Source organism: Crotalus tigris, unplaced genomic scaffold, assembly GCF_016545835.1.
Source record: "Crotalus tigris isolate CLP2741 ecotype Arizona unplaced genomic scaffold, ASM1654583v1 scf7180000023658.1318691, whole genome shotgun sequence".
In the NCBI taxonomy this organism is placed as follows: Eukaryota; Metazoa; Chordata; class Lepidosauria; order Squamata; family Viperidae; genus Crotalus; species Crotalus tigris.
The window spans coordinates 516,482-536,047 of NW_024100104.1; the positions used below are offsets into that span (position 1 = coordinate 516,482).

The window sequence follows — 19,566 nt, forward strand, 5'->3', positions numbered from 1 at the left end:
GGCACCAAAAGGCCCCAGTAATCCCCACTCATCCATGACTCACTAGCTGGAAAGCGCACAAAACACTGAGCTTATTTTCATCCCCATTCATCTATACAGGGTGAATCCAAGAGAATTTTGGACTCTTTTGCTGCTTTTCACAAAATGAGCACAGCTCTGTTAGCTCAAGCCAAGCAGCAGCCTCTGCCATGCTGAGCTGCGAGGTGCTTCTGCTGAGCCACTCTATCATCTTGTGAATTACAGCAGCAAGTTCTCACAAATTTGGTCAGAAGCCAGTGCCTGGTGAAAAACTTTTCAACTTCCTCTCTCTCCCACTTTGGCTGAGCCAAGGCAGGGTGTTCCTAAAGCACTGTACAGTATCCAAAGCATGTGGTTACTGCTCTGTTTACAATCATAAAAGCCTACACTCCTGAATTTCTGGGGCTGAAAATGGATTAATTTTCTATACACCTGCAACTTCCTGCTTACTGGAGATGACTGCTAGTAGTTGGCCAAGCATAGATCAATTAATAGTATATCCACACATCCGAACAGCCACCAACTAAAAGAAAGAAAACAACATATAGGGTGAAATACAAATGCCAAGAGAAAGTTGTACTTGCTGCAGTCATTGCTGGGTGACTCTTTTAAATAAGTTGGTGGCTAATGAAGAGAAGGAACTCAGAAGCACTGGCCAAAATAAAGAGCTGCAGTTTCCTTCACTAAAGGTCCTATGTAGTCTAAGCTCTGAAGGGATGGGAAAAATAAGATTATTATTTAAGAAGTTGAGGCTAAGGATTATCTGGGCCATGGCCATATCAAGACAATCAACATCATCCTTAGCAATCTCCACGAATGTATGCCATGTATTAGAAAGGAGACTAGTTTGAGCGTGATCATGTAATCTACCTGGGCTGCTATCCCTCCCAGGCCTGCTAAATTTCCTCCACTGCTGGCATGCATGCCAGTGGTCCAGGTTATTGACTCATAGTTGAAGATAGTGAAGGAAAGCAGGCCATCAGTGATGAGGACTATCTGGAAAGTATTTACCTGCAAGAAAAAAAACACACAGAGAATATTAAGGCAATAGGCAATGTTCAGCAAGTTGCAGCACTGGTTAATACTAAAGTAAAACCTTCTCAAGAAGGTCTCCATCAATAATTCTTGAACCCTTTTGAGTCCTGAAGAGCTGTTTGGCTGCAAGAGAGTCAGAGTGCTCTGAGGAACACAGACGCATGCCAAGAATATTGAACTTGTTATTGTTTTGCTAATTCCTATCTTTTAAAATAATGTTTTAATTTGTATTTTTTTCTTTTGTCAATGGAACGAGTATTGTATTTTATTCTCTGATCTCTCATATCATAGGAAAGATAGAATGCTGATGACTGAAATGAAGGAAGATGATTCTCAATCATCCAGGTCATGGTTGTCCCAAAAGTGCTTTTCAAAAAGCAACTGGACTTCCTTGGTTTTTCCTTGAAAAGATTTTGCTTCTTATCCCAGAAGCTTCTTCAGTTCAGAAGTGAAGAAGCTTCTGGGATGAGAAGCAAAACTTTTTCAAGGAAAAAAACCAAGAAACCCAGTTGCCTTTTGGAAAAGCACTTTTGGGTCTGAAATGAAGATTACTCTGCTGATAAGTCAACAATTTACTACAATTTCTGTTCTGCCCAAGCTTAATCACAATAAGGCAGAGAGGAAACTCTTTTATTCTTATTACCCATCAGTCAATATTCTGGTTCTGATACTTACTGGAGAAAACAAGTTTCCTCCAAAGAAGGTAACCTTGTTCCAAGTTGCTATGAATATCCATTGGGCTGAGAACTCTGGGAATTCTGGGAAATACTGTGCAATATCTTTAGTGGCTCTCTCCAAAACAGCATGGTCTGTGGTTTCCCGGTAATACACTTGTCCTGAACGCCGGTTATCAACATCAGCCCAGAATGCAGCAACAACACGTCGGTCATTGGAAATAGGGAAAGCCACGGGGGTGAACTGAGATACCTCTTTCAAGAAGGAGATGATTCCATTGTTGTTTACCTAGGCAGGAAAAAAAATTAGATATAGTAAAAAAAATTAAACAGACTCAGTGAAAAGAGACTGGGAATAAAACAAACTCCCTTGCCTTACTTGACCTTCCACCAAAAAGACAGCAGAAATTACATAAAAATCCAGAAAATACACCGCAATATAAGTCTCGGTCCATGTTATAGAAACCATATCTTGAAATTAAATATCTGTTCCTCCTGTCATACAAGTATGCCGTTCTCCAAACTTTTAAACCAAAAGAAAAAGTGTACCCATAAATAGTCAGAGATCTGCTTCCGCCTTCAGATATTCCTCTAACCACACTCTCTGCTTGCTCACTGCATAATAGGGCTGGAAAGCCATCGCCCAAGGATCTAAGAAGGCAGGCAGAACAAACCATACCCTGTTCTCTTACCGGAGATGGGCCAAAGGAAGGAGGAACAGCTGAGAAAACTGCAGCAGCCACAGTGATCTAAACAAACAAGGTGAAGTTCATTTGGGCCAGTCTCACCTTCAAATGCACTCAAACTTTGCATTTCCTCCCATGATTTAAAGAGGTAGAAAAGTATATTTTGAAGGTGCTCAGAAACAAACAGCATTTCTGAGGACAGGTGAGACTCTTCCATCAAAGCAGCATTTGCTGGGGTGAACTAGAAGCAGATCCATGAAATCAAGAGGCAAACCATACCATCCATGTAGAAGCTAACACTTTATGGCCAGAGATAATTTGTTCTGACACACTATTTTATTTGTTACTGTTCTATATAGTTCCATCCCCTTGATACACATCGTTGTTATTAACCAAATTTATAGCAAAAGCAATTTCAAAAACAGAGAAAGAAGTATGAGTTATATTATGGCATTCTACTAATATCATAAATATGATTTTTATGTAAAAGAATTAAAATCTCTTATTCAGAAAAAAAAATCACATTGTAAATCCTCAGTGGAAGACACACTAATGAAGTAAATTATAATCTGTCTTATGCCATTGTAAAAATAAAGTCTTCCAAATGCTATCTTTTCCCTTGAAAACACTCCTTACATGTACAGAAACGGCATCACAGAGAAAAGACTGAAATGCTGTCTTACTCCCTCACTTAAATCTTCAGCCAGGCAGAAAGTTGCTGATATACGTAAAGTAGTGTTTTCTCTACCACCTAAGAACCTCAAGCCTTTGAAGAACATTTTTTTGGGAGGCCATATACAAATGAAGTCAAACCTTGGTTCTTTGGATCTTCACTATGTGGACTTCTGCTACAATGGACACAAACAACTTCATTTCCAAACAGGCAAAGTTTATTGTGTTCAAAGTAATGCAGGCAGCTGATATATTAAATGTCATTCAAGTTAAATTACATAAATTGCCTTATTATTTATTTATTTATTTGTTTGTTTGTTAAACCAATTTATATAGCTCACAAACAAATATTTCACAAACAAGCAACTTTGGGAGATATACAACAGAACTAAAAACAGTTAATAAATAGATTAAAAAGCATGAAAACCAAGCTAAAACAAAGAATAATAGACAAAAGAGTGTTAAAAATAGTGGAATCATCTCACTAGTTCACCTGTCCCCTAGGGTCCCCAGGCCTGCTAGCATAACCAAGTCTTGAGAACCTCTGGAAGCTCAACAGTGACAAGGTGAACTTCACCTCAGGGGAGAGAAAATTCCATAGTGCAAGGTCCATAGCAGAAAAGGCCCATCATCTAGGGCCCACCAAAGTTGGCTCCCTAGGCAATAGAACCCCCAACATGCCCTCTCTGCTGGATCTGATAGGATGGGAAGTTGAAATTGGAACAGATGGCCCCTGAAATAATCTGGTTCCATGCCATGAAGGGTTTTAAGATCAATACCAGCACCTTGGACCTGTAAACAAACTGGTAACCAACACAGCTCACGAAGCAGAGGTGTGACATTTGTTTTGTACCAGCTACAGTTTACAGATACCTTGTTGCACTCTGGATGACCTGGGATAAGTCCTGAGTCATCTCAGATCCCACTTTCAGGGAAGGCAAATTGGGAAGTCCCCTAAGATCACAGGTCAAGGGAACTCCATTGGCAATTTCGAGATGGAAGCAAGGAACAGGCAGGGAGGTTGCTATGCAGCAATGAACCTGGTAGAAGAGCAACAGTCCTAACTGATCCCTAGGCCCAACTTAATGAATAAGATGTCATATCCAGTGACTTGTGGAACAGCACTCCTGAAAGCTGTAAGTGATTCTCAGATGACAATTGCCATACCATCATCTCTGCCTAGGTTCTTGGCTGATGCCATACTTAAAACATCCCCAGGCACATCTCTGAGAGGAAGCCTCCTCCCTTTGGGACCCAGCCAGTTCAGTAAATCATTCTAAGTTAGCCCTCTCATGCACAATCAAATCGCAGATGAAGAATGGCTTATTACAAACCAACCTGGCATTTAAGGCCACTTATGGTCTGCTGTCTGGCTATAGGGTCTGACACCAAGGAGCTAGAACATGAAGTGATACCACTGATACTATATCAATGACCGTTGTGTCATTTATGTCAATCTGCATCATCTGGAAAACTGGTACAAATGATGTCAAATATCAATTACATAATTATACAAATAATGTAAATTTGATTGCCAAGGACATTCATATATAATAGAAACCTTTCTTCACAAATGGTTCATTTAACTGAAGTTTTACTATATACAGTACAGTCAATCTCCATGTAAGAAAGAGTGTCTTTCATGCAGGGAGACACTTGAAGGTCCAACCAGAGAGTAACGTAAGTAGAACATTTTTCATCTAGCAGCACCAGATAAGATTCTCTGTTGTTAGCTCTCTAAGCCTGTTGGAGCAGCTGCCAGCTTGTCTCTGTTTTGTGCAATTTCAGGAAGTGGTTAGTAAATCTATATGAAATGCTGGCTAAGTAGGGATGAAAAAATAAAGCCAAAGATTTCCTATGTCAATCTAAAGTCATCTACTTAGCTTTAATAGCATTTAAATGTCAGATAGCCACTGCAGTACAATTTACAATGTTATTAGTTTGAATTTGCTTTTGGTACTGTCTCATATACGGCTGTTTTAGTTAAAGATGTGATAATTCAAGAATACGATGGTATAAATTTGTTGTACATTTAATCGAACAATGAAGACCCATTAACAATAACAATATTTGTATGGGGCAAAAGGCAAGGTGTTATTCAGTGAAGACATGTCTTACATGCTACCATTTTGCTAATATTATCTTTATAGGATAAAGCAGCTCAAATCAGGCCATTGCACTGCCAGGAAGCCCCCTCTGATTCAGTGACTCTTTCATGTTCAGTGTGTACACAGAGATCACTCAATTCTCTGGAATTAGAAGAAACCTCAAAACTCTGAACTCTAGCCTGTGCATAAAATAGCATGAAAAAAATTCTGCTGGGGAAAGAAGCTGAGCCTTTGTGCATAGAAGGAATGTGGTCTGGAGATGCAGGTGTGACATTTGTTGGGGGAGGAGGCTGTTTCACTCTGGTAAGCAAACTCAGAAGTCAAAAAATGCTTTGTATGCTCCGCAAAGTGATCAGTCATGTCCTTGGAATCTCAGTAAAGCCTGAGAATCGCATCATTATGAGGCTGAACAGGGAAAAGTAAAGGTAGGATACAATGCCTATGTAGATGTAAAACCGATAAAGGGCACAGATTAACCAGGCAATATTAGGAGTGTGGGCCTTTTACTTTGGAAGATATAGGGCTGAAACAGGGAACTCACATAACTAACAGAATCGGTCAGAATCAGTTGCAGCCTTCACACAATCGTCTATTACCGCTACCAACTTATTAGAAAAATCTTTCTCAGCTAAATAAGTTTTAAACAATTAAACAGGTTTAAATGTGAATTCAGGCATGACACTTTCAGATGTATTCAGGGATCTGAGCTCTTAGAATTACCTGAAACATTGCAGAAAAGTTTCTTGATTGGGAATCTCAGACCGTAGCAAGGCACTAGGCCAGTGTTGGCGAACCTTTTAGAGACCGAGTGCCCAAAAACTGGCCCCGCCCCTGCTCCACCTCCTGCCCCACCTCTGCTCCATACCCCCATCCCCCGCCCCTCTACCTGCAGGGCCACTCACCGCTTCCAGGGCCTGCCACAAATCGCCCAGGCAACCCAGCAGCGCTATGGCGGTCCCCCTCGTCCCGCGCCCTGCAGCATCAACTGTGCACAATGGGGTGTGAGGACAGAGTCTTGTCTACACTGCCTAGCTGCCATGTCCTTGGCTGTGCTGCATGTGGGCAAATCTCCTTCAGGGGGGCTGCTGGAAAGGAGTGGGTCACGGGGAGAGGCGAGGCAACGGCATGTGTGCCGACAGAGAGGCCTCCGAGTGCCATAGGTTCGCCACCACTGCACTAGGCTGAGGAAAAGCTGGGTGCAATAATGAGTTTTGAAGCAAGGCAATTGTTTTTTAGTCACTGCATAAACCTGTAAACATTACATTTATCTGAGATAAAATAAATGATGCACTTATTAAAGATAATGCTTGCCATCTGCTGCATTTTAATTACTTTAAAACAACAAACATACTGCTTAATTAATTAGATATAATCTTTACTTGAAATAATTAGGCTTTTAAACATTAATCTGTTGCTCTGGTCTAATTGATTAGAGTATTTGACAGATTTACATATTCTAGGGTTGGTTTAAATGTGGCATCAGCTGGGACTCCAGGGCAGCAGTGGAGGCATAGTCATTGTCATCAAAGAATCTTTTACGGCTTTCAAAGACACTGATTGTGAGACCCTGTTAATTAAACTGGGCTCAAGGAATCAGTTAGGATTCTTACTGTTGCTGTTGCTCCCTACTGTGTAACAATTTCCCTGACTAATCTTGACCACTTCTGAGTTGGCACTGGAGTTCTCCACATTTACAGTTCTGGGGGACTTTAATCCACTTTCCGTAGGCATGTCATCTGAGGTGGCTTGGGAGTTCATGGCTTTCATGAAAGCCACAAGCCTATTCCACGACACCCAGAACCCAACTTGGGACAGCGGCCAGATGCCAAGTTAGCTGTTCCCAGTGCTTTTTTTTTTTTTTGAAAAAAAAAAAAAAAGGTGCCGGAACTCACACACGTCACACAACCTGCCTTGCCTACCCTACAAGGTTTACTTTTGTAGTTGGAAAAAAAACCCTTCAATTTTTAGTGTATCTAAAAGACTAGGATTGTGTTCAAGGTAAGTTAATACTATTAATGTTACCATGCACTGTGTGGCTTTAAATTACAAGAAGGCATTTTATTAATCTTTTGGGACATTTATTACTGGCATACCCATTTAGTTTAATGAGTGGAAATGTCAGCTTTCTATGTGGAATGAAATTGGCTCAATAAAACAAAATTTGGTTGCTTGTAAAAGATTGAATTATTTTTAAAAAGTTGTCAAACAAGGTGGAAAAAATTTATATTTAGAGTTTAATATGGATATTGACTTGAAACAAATTAGAAACTTTGTTAGTGAACAGATTACTTTTAATTTACCTTTAAGTTAAACCCAATTTAATAAATAGATCTGATTAAACCTTATACTGTAGGTCTACCTTTACATCTGACCAATACATAATTAATATATATTATTACTAATAATAATACCTCCAAATCACAAAACATTGGCTTTTTTCTTATTCTTCCTCTCTGCTGTTTGAATATAAAGTATAAAAGACTAAAAAGAGATTTTCGTAAACAACCTAGCCTTTGAACTACCTAAGGAACCGAAACAGCAAAGTTTCGCTGTCGGACAAGCTTCCATGCCAGCCGCCTTTCTTTCCTCTCGCTTTGCCTCTTTTTAACCTCACATCCCACCTTCTGTAAGGGAAGGCAAAGGGCTCAGTCACCCTCTCATGAAAGTTGGCCTCCATGTTTATGTGTCTCCCACCACCACCATCGGCTTCCACACCACATGGTCTGACCCAGACAATCAAGCCACACTCTGGCTGTGGTTCTCCAGCACCTCATAGCCCCTCCTAGAGGAGGCATACAGCACCGGAGGGGACCCCCCCACACCGTGCCGCCAGCAGGGCATTTTCAAAAACAAACGAGGATAGGAAGGGAAACAATAGGAAAAGAACGCAACTCTGGAAAATCCGTCGAAAAAAGGTGCCAGAACTCTGTTCCGGTGCATTCTGTGACAAAAAAAGCCCTGGCTGTTTCTGTCAGAGAAGTTGATTGGTCTGCCCCTGGTGACTGATGGACTGGAGGGGTTTCAAAGGAAACTGGGGGATTGCCCCTGTTGGTCTGTTGCACAGTCTGTTTGAAGGTTTAATTATTGCTTGGAATACCGTAGGTAGCTAAGGCTTGGATCAGATCATATTTGTGTAACCTCTCCCCTCTCATGGACCCAGCCACTCTCCATGGTTTATGGAGGAATTGAGCGATTTGAAAACAGAGAAGAGATGTCTGAAGCACTGCTGACACTCAACAAAGAACAAACTCAAGAGAACACTGGTAAGAGCCACTATTAAGGCCTACCTTGTGGCTATAAGGGCAGTGAAACATCAATACTTTGCCATCCTTCTTGAGACTGTCATCCCACAGCTCTGTTTCGGGTGGCTCATGTTTTCTTGGGTAAAGGAGGAATGGAAAACCTCCTACAGGGACATGTATAGGATTGTGCACAGCATCTGATGGATAAAATCACTTGGATTTGTTCCCTGCTAGATGGTGGCCTTGTTGCGTCCAGTGGAGATGCCAGCTGGACCTGAGGAAGATCTTGTGTACAATCTGGAAGGCCTTCTACACTGGTGAATCCTGCTCACAGGTGGCAGTCGTGGTTTTGGAGGGCTTTGCACAGCTTTGTCTTGTGCATCAGTTGCACCCATTCCTGGATTGGCAGGCCCCACTTATAGTCACTCATGCCCTTGTCACCTCCAAATTGTATTACTGCTTCTGCCTTATGGAATAATCTTCTCTTCCCCCCTCCCCTCAAATTAGATTAGTTTAGTCTCTTTTAAGATTCTGGAAGTCCATCAAGATCTGGTTATGTAAACAGACCTGGGACTTCATTGCTTGGTTCCTATTCTTATCCTTCTTTTGCTGAGGGGTTGTATATCTGTTTTTAAAATATTTTTTAAAAGTCTGAACTTTTTTATATTTCTTTTCTTGATATTTGTCGTTTGATTGTTATATGCTGCCCAAGTGTCATGTTTTGTGAGATAGCCAGCTATACAAATTTGACCAATAGAATTTTGATTACTAAATTAATTTACTCAGAAATGCCAGCAAGTAAGGTATTGCTCCTCTCAGAAACCCCTAAATGGCTTTGGATACTGAGCAATACAATAGATAAACTATACCTAGGCTTCATAGGAGTATATTAAAAAAATAATAGTTTTCAGCATGCTAAAATATGGACTTAACTTGTCCTGATGAAAAGAAAAAAAAGAAGAGATAAATGTACGAGACAAAACCTCATCAACCTAGAAAATCATGATCCAAGGAAAATAATTGACATAGAAAAAGCCCAATATAATTTCTGGCATTGTTTAAGAACATTATCTGGGCAGATTTAAAACAACACTCATGCCTTTAAAAAAATAACATCTCTTTAGGTTTAATCCACTTTCAGACTGGCACTTCAGATTTAGAGCTGGAAACAAATCCTACAAGGAACAAGCCCAATGGGCTTTTGTTGTTTATATTAGAGAAGGAAATAAGTAATGGTGGGTAGAAGGGTGGAGAGTGAACAACGAGTAAGGATTTAGCTAAAGGAAGAAGATCCATTTTCAAGGAAAGCAGAGTTTTTTGTCCTTATTACTCCATGTATCATTTATCTGTTTAGCTGACCATGCAATGTCCTAATGGTGCCTGGTTTCTTTAGTCATTATTGCCCGTGGCAGCTATGCCTCTCTATATCTTGCAAACTACATAAAACAGCTTTAACAAAGCCACTACAAATGTAACAGTTTATCTATAATCAGACAACACACTTGTAATATCCCAATCAAACATACAATACTTTTACACATTTGTATGTGGAATTTAAATTGTTCATCTCTGGAATTCTGCCTAATATGCACCATTAAAGACCTAAAAATAATTTACTACACAAAAGTTCAATTAAAAAAAAAAGTAAAACTGAATACATTGCATAGGATTAGTTAAGAACATTTTCAGTTCTACAGATTTATTAGCACTTTTTCCATTGATACTCATCCATCTTATATATATTCCTAGCACTATCCCCCTACTTGCTCCTCTCTTAGTACTATTTGTAGTAATTTCATCTCAGCATTTTCTGTTTGTTCTAAATAATGGGAATCAAAGTTAATGTTCTCCTATTTTACCTCTTATACAACATTAGGATTCCCATTGTCAACTGATCACTTATTATTTGATTGCAGTCAAGAATATTATTATGCATATATCATTGAAACGACTAGTTAATAAACTAATTGAATTGAATCCTCAAAAGTTTTTAATAGCAGATTTATTAAAACTTACAATTTTTATCTTTTTAATTATTTTAACTAATAAAAATTAAAAAATAAAGGAAAATAGAAAGTACAGAAAAGAATAAAAATAAAAGTAGAAAAGAAAGAAAAACTAATCTTCTGTTAAAATAAAATAAATGATCTCTTCTTCCTCTATTCCAGCTCTTATCTATAAACAAATCCTTAAAGCCTCATGCTTTCAGTACTTATGTCAGGAAAAGTCCACTAAGGGTTACCAGACATAACCTTGTTCAAATAAACAAGCGTTATATTTTACTTTTAACAATCGGTTTTTAGTTTTTTCAAATAATGCTAGAATTTGACTTCTTTTAATGTTTTCTTTATATTTTCTCACAAAATTCTTCAAAGATTTAACAAGCCTCTTTTGTAAATTCAATATAGAAACATTATTCAGATCACTTGCTTAGTTTATTATTTGTATATTCCTTTTAATTATTAAGACATCAGACTTCGTATGTTCAATGCAGCATTTTTTTCCATATCATTTTCGTAAACTGTCCTTTTTAAATCCAGATTTAGATCAGATCAATTTTGTCAGATACAACTTGATCCTCTTTCATAGCATCTCTTAAACACAGTCTGTCTTTAGAGGCAAATAGTTACAGTGGGGCAAAAAAGTATTTAGTCAGCCACCAATTGTGCAAGTTCTCCCACTTAAAAAGATGAGAGAGGCCTGTAATTGTCATCATAAGTAGACCTCAACTATGAGAGACAAAATGAGAAAACAAATCCAGACAATCACATTGTCTGATTTGGAAAGAATTTATTTGCAAATTATGGTGGAAAATAAGTACGGGTCAATATCAAAAGTTCATCTCAATACTTTGTTATATATCTTTTGTTGGCAATGACAGAGGTCAAACGTTTTCTGTAAATCTTTACAAGGTTGGCACACACTGTTGCTGGTATGTTGGCCCATTCCTCCATGCAGATCTCCTCTAGAGCAGTGATGTTTTGGGGCTGTCGCTGGGCAACACGGGCTTTCAATTCCCTCCAAAGGTTTTCTATGGGGTTGAGATCTGGAGACTGGCTAGGCCACTCCAGGATCTTGAAATGCTTCTTACGAAGCCAGTCCTTCGCTGTCCGGGCATGGTGTTTGGGATCATTATCATGCTGAAAAACCCAGCCATGTTTCATCTTCAATGCCCTTGCTGATGGAAGGAGGTTTGCACTCAAAATCTCACGATACATGGCCCCATTCATTCTTTCCTGTACACGGATCAGTCGTCCTGGTCCCTTTGCAGAGAAACAGCCCCAAAGCATGATGTTGCCACCCCCATGCTTCACAGTAGGTATGGTGTTCTTTGGATGCAACTCAGCATTCTCTCTCCTCCAAACACGACGAGTTGTGTTTCTACCAAACAGTTCTACTTTGGTTTCATCTGACCATATGACATTCTCCCAATCCTCTTCTGGATCATCCAAATGCTCTCTAGCAAACTTCAGACGGGCCCGGACATGTACTGGCTTAAGCAGGGGGACACATCTGGCACTGCAGGATCTGAGTCCCTGGCGGCGTAGTGTGTTACTGATGGTTGCCTTTGTTACGTTGGTCCCAGTTCTCTGTAGGTCATTCACTAGGTCCCCCCGTGTGGTTCTGGGATTTTTGCTCACTGTTCTTGTGATCATGTTGACTCCACGGGGTGAGATCTTGTGTGGAGCCCCAGATCGAGGGAGATTATCAGTGGTCTTGTATGTCTTCCATTTTCTAATTATTGCTCCCACAGTTGATTTCTTCACACCAAGCTGCTTGCCTATTGCAGATTCAGTCTTCCCAGCTTGGTGCAGGTCTACAATTTTGTTTCTGGTGTCCTTTGACAGCTCTTTGGTCTTCACCATAGTGGAGTTTGGAGTGTGACTGTTTGAGGTTGTGGACAGGTGTCTTTTATACTGATAACGTTCAAACAGGTGCCATTAATACAGGTAATGAGTGGAGGACAGGGAAGCCTCTTAAAGAAGAAGTTACAGGTCTGTGAGAGCCAGAAATCTTGCTTGTTTATAGCTGACCACATACTTATCTTCCACCATAATTTGCAAATAAATTCTTTCCAAATCAGACAATGTGATTGGCTGGATTTGTTTTCTCATTTTGTCTCTCATAGTTGTGGTCTACCTATGATGATAATTACAGGCCTCTCTCATCTTTTTAAGTGGGAGAACTTGCACAATTGGTGGCTGACTAAATACTTTTTTGCCCCACTGTATTTAACTTCTGAATCCACTATTCAAAATAGCCTTTAGTATGCTCAATGTTAAATTATTTTGCTTCATTCTGTGTTAGTAAGTCAAACTAATTGTAACCTGATTGAAGTGTTTTTCTCTTTTAATTGATCTTCAGGTCTTCCTAGTTCACTTCAGTGTCCAAAGTCTTATGATATCATATTTTTAAGAGAATTGAAAACAAAAGCATTGTCCCATGGGAAGGATTTCTACAATTAATTCCAAAAACTTTTTTCAAATCTATCTGTCCATGTGTAACTTTCCAAAATCAAAGTTCTAATCATCCTTTTGCTGTTAATTTCAAAATATTTTTAAATCTTTAAATTTGTTTTTAAAATTTCTTTCACTAAGGATTGAAGGAAACTCACCCAATGGTGTAAAACTTGTTGATCCAAAAGTTCCTAATAGCCAAAGAGCAGTTAACAAGAAATTTCCAAAAGTGATTAGAAAAAGAAGTATGCAAATTCAGTGTCTTTTGGTTATTCTGTCATCTCTCAGAGATCTAAACCCATTGTGAGGAGCAACAGTATGGAACATTTGTGGGCAACCTCAAATGCTCTCCCTGTCCAGAGAGGAATTACAAAGAGCCATCTCCTCTTCATTCTACCATGGTTATCAGCTTCACTTTTAGCAGAGCCATCTTCAGTCCACCATTTCTTCTCTGGAGATTTGAATCATCCAAAATTTTCTTAGGTGATTTCTACTGGGTTTTACTGAGAAATATTCATAGTGCCATTCTGTTTTAGCAATTCTTTGAATTTGATTTAGCCTCTGTAGTATAAAGGAGCCCCAAATTCAGATAGTTATAAATAAGAAACTTCATAGCAGATAACTAAGATCTATTTAATGCAGCAGATCTTTAGTCTACCAGAGAATAAATTACAAAATATGCTAAGAAATTTAGGCTTGTGAGCCTTCTTGATATTGTTATTCAGATGGACCCCTCTGGCACACATTTTTCCTAACAAGGATTTCAAGACCAACATACTTTTAACTTACTGCTATTTGTTGTCATCTTGCTTCCTAGCTTGGGGCGGGGGCATAAAATAAAACAAAACTTCTACATGCTCTGGACATTAAGTCCATTGCTTACCCAACATATTCTTGAAGAATTTGATATAGCAACCCCTCAGGTCAGCATTTGTATGAGGCAACCTCTTCTGTGTAAACATACGTTGAGTTATTGCCATGACTAAGGGGAATAAGATTAGTGTTTCATAAATTCTTAGTAACCTTTTAATGTCCACATGGAAACATTCTTCCTATTATTAAAGAAATATGGGATGAAGCAGAAGCCAAGATTTTTTTTGAAAGAGTGCTTCAAACTAGTTTGGATTTTCAAAGCAATTCAGGTTATTTAGATTCTATCACCATATCCATACAATAAACAAGGGATCATAACAAGCAGTCATTGCAAGCTTCAGCATATTTACATGGTAGTAAGTCCAACTATTTACTTCTAACAAGTAATAGTTAAGCATATGGTTTTAGTAACATTTACTTTGAATGTTATGAGCTGTTAAAGTTCTCTCATCTTACTGTAGAAAAGAATTTTACACTTCATATTAAATAAATATATCCTTAATATATTCAGGAATTCTCAATAGAGATGTGCAGATATTTTTTTTATGTATACACATTGGAGAAGTAACTTCTCTCATAATACAAAATCATAACACAGAAATGAAACCATGTCAAAGATACTTATTCATTCTTCAAAGCTTTAAATGGCAAAGATCAATATCCCAGTTATGGCTGTGATACAATGATTAAAGTGCTGTATTAGGGCGGGAAAGATTGAGATTTAAGTCTAGCCTCAGCCATGGAAACTTACTACATGACTTTGGATCTGTTACTCTCTGTCAGCTGATCTACCTTACAGAGATGCTTTTGGGGGAGTAAAAGAGAGGAAGATCCCCATGTAAACTGCCACAAGAACTTGGAAGTAAGTCTGGATACAAAGATAAACAATAACAAACAAATAATAAACATTCATTTTAGTGCATAGGTTCAGGAATCCAATCCAGGCTCAGTCACGTTTATTATGAAGACAGTTCTCATTCATGAGTTTCTAGATGTGCAAAGTGGATTCACAGTATGCTAAACCAGTAAGATGTCTTGTTTGTGGCTTAGAATTCTATAGAATCTAATCACTGATTTGTGGATGATTTGACTTAATATACTCAATAAATTTGCCCAATTGTGATGTATTCAATAAACTGTTTAAAACTATATTTTAGCATAATGTGTCACAACCCTGTGTGCTATCAAAATATTAATCTATGTCACTCAACAGCTTCATTTTTTCATAGACATTATAGAGGCATATACTGTAAGATGTTAGTGAGTTACTGATAGAAAACCGTACCTTTATTTCTCTCCTAAGCTTCTCTAGTATAAACCTTACTTGCAAAGATATCTGCATTCTCTATTGAGTCAGCTTTTTATCTATTCCAGGCCAAAATATAATTGCCTCTTAAGTGAGACTCAAGGAAAGTTGCATAGTGGATCTTCTTATCATTTATATTCTATTAGAATTGGCTGAATAGCAGTATACAGTTTTAAACAAAGCTTTTAAGATGTGATTTCCAGTTTATAAATAACCATTTCTGAAAGTCCATGCATTTAGCTTAAAATGCACTTTCAAATTAAATGCAGATGCATTTCATGAATGCACAAAGTAGAGGTATATGAATCACAAAATCCACATATTCCAAGAAATCACATCAGGAATGGGGTCACAGGCTTTCCCTAGAGAAGCCCCTATTTCTAATTGTTGCCATTTGTCAGAACTCCAGAGAACCACCTGCTGATTACATGTGCCATGAATGATGCCTTCATGCAGAAACTGTAAAGCAACTAACAAGTAAAATGATAAACACAACCTATAAAAGCAGAACAATGTGTGTGTGTGTGTGTGTGTGTGTGTGTGTGCGTGCGTGCGTGCATGTATGCAGGCACTGAGAGAGAATCTAAATTAAACCCAGAAAACGTCACAGAGGGAAAAACACTCTCAAGCCAAATCAAGCTGATCTTTGAGAAAAAAATCCAGCAATACACAAGCCAATCCAGGCACCACCCATGTAACTCAGGCAAAAAACAAAATCCATCTCAGCAAAATGGCAGCTAGTATTGATACAGAATAACAGGCATTTTTTATTTATAGCTAAGAACTTTTCTCTAGCTGGAAAACTTAGTTTCACAAGTGAATGTACTTTTTTACTTACTCCAGATGAACTTTAGTCACAGCCAGACCAATGGCTTTAGAGATAAAAAATAGAATATTCGCAAGCTTCATGCAGTGATGCAAAGAACATTACAATCTTTGGGGTGAACCCTGCAACTTATTAATGTTCATGATGAGGGAACATAAATGAAAAAGAGAATAAACATCACTGTGTTGGGAAACATATGATGCACTGCTGACATTTAAGACACATACAAAAAAAACCCCCACCAAAAACCAAAACAACCCATCTCCACATCAAGCAGTGGCTTCAATAGCACAAACAAATGAAATACACAATGCACCTGAATTTTCCCACAAGATTCTAAGGATTTTAGTAGAAAAGTAACAAACCAAATGTTATTAAATATTTTTTTTGGGGGGGGAATGCTCAAGTCAGTTTAACATATCCTGCTAAGCTACTATCTACTGGTAGCTATACAATGCACTGACTAGGCAACATAGTTAGCAATTTTAACTACAATTGTATGCTGCTTAAAGCTGCAGCTGTTTGAGTTGGGTGGTTATATAAATAGTTAAATAAATAAATAAACTTATACTTTATAAGTCACAATCCAGGGTCACATTAGCCATTATACTAAATCAACAATGGGACATTTTTATGGTTGGAGGCCAAAATGATCAGTCTCATCAATGGAAGGGACATAAAAGGCCGTCCAGTAATGTAGTAACAATTCTGGAAGAGACATAAGTGCAGTGACCATATTTTCTTGGAAAAAATGAAGGATAAATCTGAAAAAAGGCAAATCTGAAAGAGGTTTGTAAGAATTAAAAATGTTTACATTTATAGCTTTGTTTTACAAAGAAAAATTCAGGAGAAACCCAAGAAAATAAGCAATTAAGTTAAATAAATCTGAAGAGCAAATTTTTAAAATAACGGACTGTTCTTTATAATAAAGAATGCATGGTCACTGTAGCCATTAAAGCCATTTAGTGGCTGCTTCGCTACATTATTTTATACGCCTCCCAATTCTCAGAGATTTTGGTTATTTTACAATTTTTTATAAAAAAATTAAAACAAGAAAACAACATAAAACAAAAAGAACAAAGATGGCAAAGATAACTAATCCAGGTGGAAACAAGGAAAAGAAAAAAAAGGAGCATCAATCATTCTTGACTATGGCCTGGATGAAGAGCTAGGCCTTGAGGGTCCTCCAAAACACCAGTGAGTTGGACACGGTTCAAATCTAGAGGGAATCTCATTCGAGAGGGTAGTACTGAGAAGGCTAGCTTCTGGGATCCTGATAGATGACCCTGTTAATCGAAAGAACCAAGAGTTTACATACTTACAATTGAAAGAAAGATTTAAACTAGATAAAAAGAGGTATGGATTTGCCTTTGTTAAAAATGAATTGGAAATCTTACTGTGTGGCAGTGATGAACACATTATTGCTAAAGTTTATAAAACGTTACCGAAATTGAATTTGGAAAGTGAACATGTAAAGCATTGTATGACTCAGTGGGCAAGGAATTTTGGATATAATGTTATGCTTGAACAATGGGAGAATATGTGGATGAAAAGTTTAAAATTCACATTAAATTGCAATTTAAAAGAAAATTTCTACAAGACGATGTATCACTGATATTTACACCAGACAAGTCATCCAGAATGTATAAAGGTATTTCAAATGAATGTTGGAAATGAAAATATAAAGAAGGTATCTTTTATTATGTGTTAAAGCAAAGAAATACTGAGTAGGATTCATATTCTAATACAGAAAATTCTTAAAGTGAACATAAAGATAAAACCAGAATTTATTTTTGTGTGTGTGGGGGGGGGTTAATTGAAAAAGACTTGGGGGGGGGGGGAAATTAGAACTTTGATGTTATATATGTTGATGGCAGCAAGACTACTTTATGCATCAAAATGGAAGGACATTTCAACCCCCACAATGGGCGAATGGCTGCAAAAATTGATGGGGTTAGCAGAGATGGCTAAAATGACTGCTCTGATCAAAGAAAAAACACACAAATTCTTTTGTTTCTACTTGGAAACCATTTCTGAACTTTGTACTTGAGGTGGGAAAAAAATGAAACTTTGATTTTGGGTTTTACTGATTAGATAGATTTGTTGTTAGAAAAATGGCTAGTTTACACTCTTATGTAAAAGTAAAAACTTGAGGTGTGATGTTACTTCATATTCTGCACCAAAGGGAGTCAGAAGTCAACGCCTTTTTTTCTTTTCTCCCTTCTTTTCTACACTTCTCTTTTCCCCTTTTCTTCCCTTATTTTTCCCACTATTTGCTTTTGTATTTTATATTATAAACTAATAAAAAAGTTTTAACCCAAAAAAAAAAGAAAGAACCAAGAGCACCCAATCCTGCCAGATCAGATTGATCAGGTAAATACAACAGGAGACAGGTGGTCCGTCAACTAACATTGCTTCTCTGCTCTTATTGCATTTTCACAATACCCCACAATCCTGTTTCAGGTAAACTGGGCCCACTTGGTAAAGAGAGGACAGAAAACCTCATGCAGTTTTCTATCATACTATCCAAACTTGCCTACTTTGGATAGCATGATTTTGGACTATCTTTGAGGTAGGGAATGAGAGCTAACTTCCTCCTAGAGCTTATCTCTGACCATTCTACTTGGGGGGCGGGAAATCATGCTGCTAAAAATAGCCCATAACAATCAGATAGAAAGATTAAACTGAATATAACTATATTTAATCAAGACAATGCAAAATTATGTTACCTAGCTTGGTAACATCAGTTATAACAGGGGTCCCCAGCCCCAACGGATCATGGGAATGGCTGGCGAGTATACACACATGTGCATGCACCCTCCCCATTCCTGCTAGTGCCAATGTGCGAGTGCTAGCAGCCCTGTTTGCACATGCATAGGGTGCTAGTGCTGCCACCAGCATCACGTGGGAACTAGTGGCCTGTTTGTTCATGCGCATAGGCACCAGCACTGCCAGGAGTGCACGTGGTCTACTTGTGCATGCATGCAGGTGCTTCCACCATGTGTGCACCCATTTTGTGCATGTGCACATACATAGTCTTGAAATGCTAGTTGGTTACAGGCTGAATATGAATCAGTAGGATGTTACTGCAAAAAAAAAGGAAATTATGTTTTTGGCTTATTCAATAGTTTCAAAAGCATGAGATGTAACTGTAATATTATGCACTGATAACTGCCTCCCCCCTTTCAATTCTGGAAGCACACTTTAAAATTAATTTAGATAAATTGGAATAAGTTCAGAAAAGGGCAGTGTGAATGACCAGGAGATTATAAACAAAAACTTTGAAGACAGATTGAAGGAACTGGAAATGTTTATCCTTGAGAATAAGTGATTTATGTATGGATATAACAGCACTTCAAAAATATCTGAAAAATATAGAGAGAGTCAAGACTTGTTTTCTATTATTCAGAACAAAGAACCCAGAATAGATTTATTTATTCCAGGAAGAAATATTCCTGTATATAGTGATTATAATAATATCTTATCTCTTTTTACAGCTCTACACATACACCCTTTTGTTGGAAGTCAGCACCCACTCACCCTCCTAGAAAAGGAAATATTTTTGGGGATATTAAAAAAGGCAGAATATTATATTTCTCCAAAGGAATAATGGAGGGAAAAAAAAACCTTTAAAGGCTTTTCTGCCCAAGTTTCCCCAGGCAGAAATTG

The 19,566-nt window shown here is 38.1% G+C and overlaps 1 protein-coding gene across 7 annotated transcripts in view; it reads right to left on the minus strand.

Annotated features, from left to right (window-relative positions):
- SNED1 (sushi, nidogen and EGF like domains 1) overlaps nucleotides 1-19,566 on the minus strand; it is a 91,602-nt gene that overhangs the window by 53,554 nt on the left and 18,482 nt on the right. For 6 of the 7 annotated variants that reach the window (XM_039320584.1, XM_039320585.1, XM_039320586.1 and 3 more), the window contains exons 2-3: nucleotides 1,729-2,016; nucleotides 889-1,029 (exon numbers count right to left, since the gene is read on the minus strand). In XM_039320584.1, coding sequence (XP_039176518.1) covers nucleotides 889-1,029; nucleotides 1,729-2,016 — 429 coding nt within the window. Of the gene's footprint in view, nucleotides 1-888; nucleotides 1,030-1,728; nucleotides 2,017-19,566 lie in introns of those variants that run through there. The other variant, XM_039320590.1, reaches the window with a different exon arrangement.